The sequence below is a fragment of the Epinephelus lanceolatus genome, chromosome 9 (assembly GCF_041903045.1).
Source record: "Epinephelus lanceolatus isolate andai-2023 chromosome 9, ASM4190304v1, whole genome shotgun sequence".
Lineage (NCBI taxonomy): Eukaryota > Metazoa > Chordata > Actinopteri > Perciformes > Serranidae > Epinephelus > Epinephelus lanceolatus.
The window spans coordinates 16,947,314-16,958,449 of NC_135742.1; the positions used below are offsets into that span (position 1 = coordinate 16,947,314).

At 40.4% G+C, this 11,136-nt stretch overlaps 1 protein-coding gene across 1 annotated transcript in view; it reads left to right on the forward strand.

Moving 5' to 3' along the window:
• commd10 (COMM domain containing 10) overlaps nt 1-10,862 on the forward strand; it is a 79,512-nt gene extending 68,650 nt beyond the window's left edge. The window contains exons 6-7 of the mRNA XM_033618645.2: nt 9,863-9,922; nt 10,287-10,862. Of these exons, the coding sequence (XP_033474536.2) occupies nt 9,863-9,922; nt 10,287-10,325 (99 nt within the window). The 3' untranslated portion in view covers nt 10,326-10,862. The remainder of the gene's footprint in view (nt 1-9,862; nt 9,923-10,286) is intronic.
• Nucleotides 10,863-11,136: the final 274 nt, after the last annotated feature.

Below are 11,136 nucleotides of genomic sequence, written 5' to 3' on the forward strand. Positions count from 1 at the left end.
GTTGTGAATGTATGTCTTATATTGTAAATCACTGTCCAGTGCTTCAATGTCTGATAAGTATACAAACTTATTGATGTATCACTCAAACAGGTTTCCTGGACCCCATCTTATCTCGTGAATGCCTCCTTTAGGGTGCTTTCAGACCTAGAGTTCACTTACTTTGGTCCGAATCAGGGATTTATTTTGTTACAAAGTTGTATAATTGCCTAGAGTTGGTTCGTGTTCTCACGGCAGCATTTGCAAGTAGACCAGATAAAATGCCTTGTGCGAGAAAGTTGCTCTTGATTGGTCAGAATTTCCATGCGGGAAAAATCCAGGAAGTAAACAAACGTTGAAGAAGAGTACACTTGCAAGATAAATGTGACACTTTCTAATGTCACAATGGAGGGACAACTATGCAGGTTGATTTTAGCGCTGGTCACCGTGGACTATATTGCTGTCATTGTTCATTTTAGTCAAACCATACAGTTTGAAAACGAGGCGCGGCTCCAACTAGAAAACAATGTTTTGATGCATTGAATGTGCTGAATGTGCATATTAAGGCAGTACAGGAGGAGGTGCACATTAATAATCCTCCAGGACTGTAACATGCTCATGTTTAACCCAAACAATGTGTCATGTGACTGCAGTTGGTTCAGATCGAGGTCAGAACATGTTCTCACCACAAACAAACACCAGAGTTCATTTGTCGCAGGACCAAGACCACCTCTCCAAGAAGGTCTAGGTCAGGTTGTTTTGGTGTACACCCGAGTGTCATTGCTATGTTCACACCTGCCCAAATGAACCACACTTAGGAGGCAAACAGACTTCAGTTCAATTTAACCGAACCAAACAGGGCCGGTGTGAAAGCATCCTTAAAGCAACACACCAACACCATGCATTTTATTAATGCAGGGCTATTAACAATCTTAAAGAGGGAGTTTGCATCATCAAGTAAAAATTATAATCTGCTACATGCGTACAAACAAGTAAGCAAACCTTATTTATATGAGGCTTTTCAGAGTAGAAGTAAGAGTGTGCTTTAGAAGAAAAAAGACGAGAGGAAGACAGAAGAGGCGGTGAAGACAATATATAAAAACAGAATTATAAAAGCAGAATTAAATTTAAAAAAGGTGAAGAATAAAGAGAGAGAAAGAAATCAATAATGATGTTAATTAATGATGGTATAATAAGAAATAAATCATGTTATTGTGCCTTGTTCGGTGGAGCAGAGTCTTCAAATGATATGAGATGTAAGACTTCTATAAGAGCATACATCACAACACTTTTTGAATTCCCAGTGCACACAGGGTGCTTTTCATTATGCTAACTTATGCTTCCTTGCGTCCTCTCTTCTCTCTCAACCTGGGAATTGCTCCCACTCCGCCATCATGGAGGATCTTTCAATCTCTTAAGTGTACCTCAAGGACACGAGGAGCAAGGAAGCTTCTGGAGGAGCTTAGAGTGAGGAAACGCAGGTGTATCCTATCCGTCTCCTCCTCATGTCTCTTTCTTACGGGATACTAAAATGTGAGGAAGAGACACGAGTGAGGGAAGCGAGTAGACATATTAGCATAAAAACACCCATACAGTACAACTCAGAAACTTCTCCACCTTTCTCCAAGACACACAAAAACTTTCACCCTTGTACACATGACATCTGACTGTACCGCAGAAGATTGATTGACACTTGTTGTCGACACTTGAGTCTGATTTGCTTCACTTCGAGTCTGTCTGGTATGGACTTAGCCATGCATATTTTAAGACTGCTTCACCCGACAGACAGTTTCACACTGACAGAGAGTGTTGTCCCATTTTTCTCTCCCTTTCTCTCTCTGTGAATTTATAGATGGCTTTGTTGTTATATTAAGTTTGAAGTTAAATTTCTGAGTATAAGACAAATTCTTTCTGTCAGTGAATTCTTTATAGTTTGATGTTTGAGATGGTTTTGGTTGTTTGTTACAATGAAAGCTCTCTTGGGTTATCACAATTGCTCATTCTTTTACTTAAGCTCTCATTCTCTGTCATGGTGTGTCTTCACTTTCTCCTTTTCTCTGCCTTTCACTTTGCCGCTCATTTCTCTCATATCTATTTCTCCCCTCCCCTCTTTGTTTTTGTCAATCTCCTTTCCTTGTCATCTTTTACTCCCTTTCCCTTCCCTTATTCCCTGCCCGCCTTTCTTTGAATTCCTTCCTTGATAAAAGCAGTTTCTATAAAGCACTCAGCAAAAAAAAAAAAAACTCACTCCTTTGACAAGTATTTCATATCCAAGCTGTTCTTCATTGCACTGAGGCAAATAATTGATGAAGAGTGCCTTTTTGCGTCCATCCAGCCCAATTCACACAGACTCCTTGTGGTATGAAAACACCACTGCTCGATGCCATACACATGTGGTCTTATATAAACTGACATTACTGACACCAGAAACCACTTGATGGGATAAAAGCACCGCTTGTTGAAGGTGTCATTTTTTTATCAATTGAGATACATTATTGGTTCACTCTGGCAATCTCTTAAAGCCTAAAATCATAAAATTGTTCTCCTCTTAACATCAGTGCAGCAGTTACAGGTTGCTGATAGATGACAGACACCAGATGAGTTTCTTTCTGAGCTTTAGGCAGAGTAGGCTGTTTTAGTTTTGCACCTATATTTTTAAAGGGATATTCCTGTTTATCCTCATGAGACCCGAACTTTAATTTCTCCTAGTTTTGTGGGATCAGTAGGACCTGATAAGTATAAAAAAATGAAACATTGTCAATGATAATTAAGTCACAATGTCCTCAAACAAGACAACAGTTAAGTCTCAGTGTCCTCAAATGAGCACTTCCTAATTAACAGTGTCTTAGCTTGTCACTGTTGCTAAAATTCGTCAAATTTGTTGCCATATCAAACTACAAACATTATTTATTATAAATAAACAAGTTTCAACCATAAAATGTGATCAGGTTTTGGACCTTGTCCACTTTTGTGTCGCAATCAGCTGCAGATGGACTTGGCAGAGATGGCTGCCATCTTGTTTTTACATGGATTAGTGTATTGTGCTCTTACTAGCACTAGATGGCACAAAAAAAGTGTCCACAAATGAGGACAACAGGTCTGAGTTAACTTGAATGAAGTATAAGGTCAAGTAAACCCAAAATGTGATGTCATCATGTGAGGACACAGGGTCTCAGGGGGATATTTATTATACTGCATCCTGGATTTTGTTTTGGTAGTGTTGGCCATTATTTCAGTTTCCTGTATCAGTGTGTTCAACTTTTTATATCTGGAAACAAATTAAAAAAAAACAGCCAATGGTGGTGCAGAGGAAAAGGAGGAAAGGTTAGGGCATTATTTAAGGTATATGTAACTGTTTGTAAACAATATCACCAGCGAAAATGAAAGTGAAAGTCAACCCCAGATTCACTCTCCTTTACTTTATTTGCATTTTTTTGGTGCTTTGTTTGTAATTTTTGTACCTTCTTTTTTGATGCATGCTGTCATAGGTCTGGCACCTGCTTGCCACCTGACTTCACCTGCACACTGTGCCCAGGAATGTCCCAGAAATAGCAAAATGAAAAGAAAATACAGGCATAATGCAGGATGTCTGCAGATAAATACACTGCCACACACTTCCAGTGGGTCAGCAGTGTTGCTTAAGGGGGATTACTTTTGTATGAGTCTATACATTGCTCTTGTTTTTTGTTCTGTTAGCTGTGTTGTCACCATGAAATGTATTTAAGATGGATGATGCCTTTCTACTTCCTCCCACTATACAAAAATAAAGCCAAAATATCCTGGAAATGGGCATTGCCATCTTGCATCGCTGACATCATTTGGAGCCAGAGTCTACGCAGTAGCAATCGGGAATGGGAGCCGCTGTATTGAGGCTCCGCCTATACACCCATCTAACTCAGTTGAGAGCACCACCATTGATTGCGAGTGCACTGATTGGCAGACACAGCTGTCAATCATGACGCCACATCCCCGTTTTATAGCACCATATAGCTAATTAAAACCAAACTTGTCATAAAAATGAACACTTGAACGTACATCAGCTTGAGGAGAATTACCTAAAATGACAGAAACAGTCTTTGGGAAAAATTTATTTGACATGTACTTTGATTTTATAGTTTTGACCATGTCCCATCTGCTAAGATGGAGGAGGTGGGCTCATGACCTATACTGCAGCCAACCACCAGGGGGTGATCAAGATGTTTTGGCTTCACTTTTCGCCCATCTTTTTTATACAGTCATCAGTTGTCACAAAAATGAACTTGATAAGTCCAATGTTATTATTATCGATAAAAATGAAGGCTCTGAAAATAATACTCAGGTTGCAATAAACCAAAATTTCCTTAGCATTGTGGTATCCCCAGTTTGAGTCTGAGGACTTATGCTGTAATCCATATAGCGCTTCATTCACAAGTATCCCTCCCTGACTTTGTTGGCTCATCTGGGGAATTGTACAAGTAACCTTGTCGAAAGCTATTAGGTTTGTACCGAGAGCTGCAACAGATTATTCAGTTCCATCATTTCAGCAGTTATTGAAGGATTCGTTTGGAGAAATTTCCTTGATTCCTTTTGTCAGTTTATTTTCCATCTGTTAGTTTATTCTCTCTGCGTTGGCGCTCCCTTAGTGTGTAGCCTATATTGTAATAACATGCTTCCAACATGCAGTGCATATGGAACACCAGATGCAAGTGAATTTATGATTATCTTCATGGGTTAATCCTGTTTTCTGTACCCTGACACACAGGATTTTGGCACTGAGACAGATAAGATGTCTCTGTATATGTGTGTGCGTGTGTGTGTGTGTGTGTGCGTACTGGTAGTATAGTGCTGTGATGATGAGGATGATGCATCCTATCCCCATTAGTGTTAGCCTAGATCTGTCAGAGTCTTGTTGGGTTACTGCCTGGCAAAATCTCAACCCTGAGGAACAATGGGAAGGGCCAAACACACACACATGCACAGACAGACACACACAGACACAGACACATACGCCCTTGTGCATATGTTCCCAAGACAAAAACTGTTTCTCTGTTTCATACGCACATACCCGACAGTACCTGGAAATTCTCGTCAGAACACACACTGTCAATCTCACATCCACATAAGCACAAACACACTTTCATCCTCAACCCCTGTGTAACAGACAGGAAGAGTTACAGTCTGGTTTGTTGTCTTTATTGTACCTTAGTTTTGATCGACATCATATTTCACACACTCAAACTGCATTTTTCGGTTGCCCCTCGTCTCACCTCTGTCAGACAATAACAGAGACAGCTCAGTTAGCTGACGACTGTTTATTTCTTTTTCCAACTCAGCTGGCGTTGTTAGTGTGACCCAAACACACTAAAGGCCATCAACTCAAATAGCTGATTATGCAGCGCTGGTTTCTCCTCATTATAATATTGTTTGCCACAGTCAAGATCAATGGAGTGACTGAGTGGAAACTCAGATCAGTGCTGTTGGAAGCGCAGGGTGTGTTCATCATTCAACTGATTCGACTGCGTGCCCAATTTGTATTTCAAATCAAATCATTTCCTAACAACATCCTTGTTTACTCTGAGATATTGTTTATCACCTCGTAGAACTACTTTGATGTGCATCTTCTTTACATTGTATCTTGCTCGGTAACAACACTTTAATAAGTTGTTTTATTACCTGTCGTGCAGAGGCTGTCCTTGCAGCGCTCCCCCCGCCGAAGCTAAACTCAAGGCTGTCCTACATTCTCCTTGTGCCGTGGAGCTGCTGTGGTGTGGTGGCTTTGACGAGAGCTAACAATTTCCCTCTGTGCTCTCCTTTATGGACTTTTAACGTTGCTTCGAATTAATATCTCTGTCATTAATTTGCAGTGACACTTGGCTTCCCTCCACCCACCCAACCAGCCAGCCAGTTAGATTCAAGCCCCAAAGCCCTATTTAGTCTCTAAGCACCAAACAGCAGAGTGGGAGAACTGTGGATTCACTGTACAATCGGACAACTCGTGTGGTTTTAGTGTCTTTCAGCATAGATTTCTGTCTTTTTGGTTCTTTTTTTGTGTCTTTCTATCAGCCTTTTTTTTTTTCTTCTTCTCCCGCCCTCCTAGTAGGTGCCAGGAGTTTGGTACTATTATCAACATTCAGCGTGACGGCACTGAGTGCACTTTAGGTGGCTACAAGACTGCTGTTCTCCCTCTGTGTTATCCAGAAAGCATTTCACATATTACAGCTATTTTCTCAATGATGGGTGTTGATAAAGTGTCTCGCCATTACGCCCACTCATGGCGGTTGATTATTGTTCAGCTTTCGTTGGTGATGGGGTGATGATAATGATGATAGCAGCAGTCCAGTGATGGTTGCCCTCGCTTTCTTACGTTTTTCTGAGAAACCTCACTTCCCTCGATAGTTTGTAAAGCCAACAATCTTTCAGAGAGGAGAGAAAAACAGCAAAAGGCTCCCAGGTGAATGTCAGAGTGAGCACATAATGATACATTATGTGTATTGTCTTACACGAAATACTTATTCAAGAAGTGACTCAGCATGAAAACAGATCAGAATCAGAGTCAGATTTAACGGCCAAGCGAGTGTGTACGTACAAGGAATTTGACTCTGTTTTTTGTGCTCTCAATGTATTTGGGATTTTTAGTGTAACAAGTTGCTTTATATACATGAAGTAGGTTGATATGACAGTGTATACGATGTGTACAGCATGCTTATATATTATTACGGATGATATTATAATGTTAAATAAGCATTAACGGAAGAAATAAGGAGAGTATTTAGACTATGAAATATATAATTTACTGGTAAAGTGGATGCTTGGTGTTATAGGGTTATTAAGGCCTGGTGTTATGGGTTCATCAAAGGGGAAGAAACTGTTTTATATCTGATTTAGAGATGTCAGTTTTGGTTTGGTTGCTGTTTATAGCCTGATACCCATTACTGATAACTAACCGAAAAACTTTTAAGAAAATAATAGAGCTAAAAATGAAAAATGATGTGAAATACAAGAGGCCTTTCATTTTTGTCCAGTGCACCATTGACTCAGTGAGCTTTAGCACCACAATTCAAAGTGCTATCCATTTAGAGGTGGTGAAATTTGAATGTTTTGTGATACAAATATTTTGCCTTTCTTTTGATTTTTTTTTACTGACTTTGCTGACACACAGCCGGCTAGCTGCATTAGCATGGTGAAACATAGTGCCCACTGCCTACCCTCCATTCTCCACTACTTCGTCAAAGTTAGCCTTGGCCTCTCTGCACTGCACACCACTCGGGTCTGGTGGGAGCTTACGTTGGCTAGCAGCGTAGCTCATTCCAGGATTACCATGAGTAACCCTGTACAGGTGGCGGGATGGTGTTGCTGTGGAAACATGGTGGCCAACCTCCAGTCTTCCCCCAGCTGTCCCCAAGAGTAAGTGGTTGCTGCAAAACACCTTTAGCATTGTTGAACTATGTCAGCACCACTAGCCATGCAAACACTGCTAATAGTGCTAACAGTGCTAACAGTAGATGCCAATGCTAAATGGGGTTTGCGGTTCAAAATTGGGCCACTCAGGCTACTCACTAAAACTATCTGGGAGAAGACTGGAAGGTTTCAAAGCAACGCTGTTGTGTCGGGACAGCATTACAAGTGGTAATCGCCGAATAAGCCGTGCCACTAGCTGACATTAGCTCCCACCAGACCTGGTTGGTGCACACTGCAGTCAGCCAAAGAGTAGTAAAATTAATCCATAACCCAACATGCATTACCAGTCAAAAATATACAGTTAAAAGAGGATTAACAGTTCACCGTTGACATTCCTAGTCTGGTTGTTTTTGCGTACGGTGTCCTGTAGCACCTGCCTGAAGGGAAAAGTTTTCACAGGTTGTGTTCAGGGTGAGAAGAGTCTGCAGTGATGTTACCTGCTTGTTTCTTGACTCTGGAGATGTTATGTCCTGTCTGGAAGAAAGGCTGGCACGAATGTTTTTTTTCTGCAGTTCTGACTGTCCTTTGTTGTCTGTTCCTGTCCTGTTTGGTTGCTGATCCAAACCACAGTGATTGATGTGGAGAGAACAGACGGGATTATTGTGGAGGAGAACTGAATCAGCTGCTCCTGAGGCAGGTTAAACTTCCTGAGCTGGCGCAGGATGTACTTCCTCTGCTGGGCCTTATTTCAGATTTAACGAACTAAAAAAATACTGAATTATAAAATACTGAGAGTATTGAAGCAGTCTTCACAAATCTTAATTACATATCCCAGCTTTACAAGACTCAAGCTTCCTTATCCAATATTGCGGGGGAAAAAATTGTATTAATATGGATTTAATTCCTGACTTTAAAATGGGCTCTATTTTCTCTTGTCTCTTTTCATTCTGTTGAAATACATCTTGCCATAAAGTTATATAATAACAGCAGATATATGGGGGTTTAAAATGCTGTAGTTCCATTTTCAAGGAAAGGGGAAAAGAAACAAAAGAAGAAAAGAAGGAACAACAAAAAGAACAGCTCATGTTTTTGCTCGATATCACGTAAAAAAAAACTAAACACTTACAAATTATGGACATAATATTTTAAACTTTATTTTCAGTGCTTCTTATTTCCCCTCAATTATTCTAACTCAGAGTCGATGGAAAAATCCACATGAGGCACTTGTTAGCTTATCTTTCTCCTTATATGCTAAATCTGTGGTTCTCAAGCAGGGGTCCATGGACCCCTGGGGTTCTTTGAGGAAAATGTTTTCTTTTTTTTTTTTTATTTAGTACAGAAGTGAGCCTGATGTGAGTAAAGGCTCGTTTATGCTCAATGTTAGATACGGAGATGGAGACGGATGGAGCCTTCTGTACGTACTCTGCATATTTGTGAATGTTTTCGGACAGAATCTTAAAGAATCTTAAATAATGGTGGAATCAGTTGGTAATATAGTGAAAAGAATTCTCTGTCCACATGACAGGGTGTATATAATGGCTGCCGAGACCATCACCATCTACAATGCTTCCTCCGTTTAAAAGTACACTACAGTATTACAACCTCTTCAACCATTGCCTCGTTTGTTGGTGTGGGAAACTTTTGACTGTCCTCGTGATGGAGTCCTCCTCCTGATGTTTACAATGTTTGACATGAACATATCTATCCTCATATATAAAGGGCGTATAAAGGAGCCTTAAGAGTCATATTGACTATTCTGATCACAGGTTTTACTTCCTCCATGGTTATCTCCTCAACTGTAGTTGACAACTAAAGAATTGTGCTCTTAATCATATCTAGCAACCAAAATCTTTTTAATGGAGGTCTCTGGAGCCAGATCTTATGAAATAGGGGTCAAATGTGTATCAGTGTTGTGGACTTGAAAAAGGTTGAAACCATGAAAGGAACCACTGTGCTACATAAATCAGTCTGCTTTATCAGATGAACTAGACTGTGTGTGTTTAAAATATGTCATGATCAAGTGCAGGATAGTTTCCATCATTTTCCTAGTAGTGGGCCTAATTGTCTATATTACATCTGCATGCTTCGCAGTATGTCTGCATGTGTTCACTGCGATGTCAGCGATGGGAATTTATCATCATGCTGCATATAATACAGCCAATGTCTTTTTTAAAAATGAATCCAAACAGAATGGAGAGAGAGTGATGTGAGTTTGTGGACAGTGACTTTGCCTTCGGTGTATTTTTAAACACTCTGATGGATATGACTTAGAGGGTAGTACATACTGGCCAGAGAGCAGTAATAATTAATGAAGGTTTTTATAGAAAGCGCAAGAAAGCCGACTGAAGTCTTGGTCATTATTCTTGTGCATATGCTCTTATTGCTGGTCTTTTATCCTCTGCTGTGTTGTTCTTGTTCTCCTCTGAACTTATTTTTCTTATTTGTTAGGCTGTGTCCTCCCCCTCACTCGTATGCCTCTCTGACCCTACCTCTCTATCTCTCTCTGCAGGTTCAGGAAAATGTCTTTGCAGAGTTTAACCACAAGCAGCTGCTTGACTTCTACAACAAGGTCTGTTATTTGTGTGTGTGTGTGTGTGTGTGTGTGTGTGTGTGTGTGTGTGTGTGTGTGTAAGTGCATGTTCGTGTCCACTTTCATGTCACGGTGCATGTATACGTCTTTGTGTTTCAGCGCCCATCTTCTGTGATGCATTTTATCTTGATTGACAGACATTGCCTGACGAAATCCATCTGCCTGCCTGTCTCCCTCATACTTTGATACATTTTATGGCCTCTTTCTCTTTTTTCTTTCTCCTTCTGACTTTCTCTACCTTTTCATGTGTGTGTGTGTGTGTGTGTGTGTGTTTGTGTCTGTGTACCTCTTTTGTGTACTTCTTTTTTCCAAACACTCAACCTTTTCTTCTTTTTTCTTCCAGCTTGAAGTCGTGCAAGGCCAGTTGGATTCCCTGACTTGATGCCTGGTGCTCTTTGTACATCCACAAACAACACACAAACACACACACACACATGCACAGTGTTTTTGCTGACAGCTATGCCAGCTGTTGGAGGCCTAGCAATTCCATTCTTGCTCTGATTTATTAGAGAAAAATGTCAGACTTTGAAAGAAGGATTTTCATTCCCCTTTGAGCTCCTTTTACGCAGGTTTATGCTCATAACTTGGAGAGGCCGGTGTGATAAATCTGATTGTACTTTGAATTTTTATGTCTTCATTAAGGAGATGGTGGGGAAAATTACCTTTGTCGACATAAAACGCACTGAAACACATTTCTTAGTCACATTTTCTACGTCCAGCAGTGAGCAACTTAATGTTTGATTGCCCTATGAATTAGTTGTAATAAGATGTCAAAATGTGTCAATACTCAGTGATCTTTAACGTTAATTTGTACTGAAATTAAATGTTATTTTGAGTTGAAACAAAAGGATTTTGTAACTTGGAGAAGGAAGTAGTGCCCATGCCATTCTAATAAAATCTGAAGTGGAGGTGAAATTCATCCAAGCTGTTGTTATTTAGTGAAGGCTCATTATTTCTCATTAAGACCAACCTGGACTGCTGGTTCAACAGATGGGAGTTCTGGGAGGCACAGCGGACCTTCAGTGTGTGTGTGTGAGTGGGTGTGTGTGTGTGTGAGTGTGTTCATGTGTCTGTGTGTAAATGGGTGCATGAATATGTCCTTGTTCATGCATCTGTCCTTATTTGTGTCTGTGTCTGTGTGTGTGTGTGTGTGTGTTTGTGTGTATTTTCTCTCTTCCGCTTGTGGAGCCAAT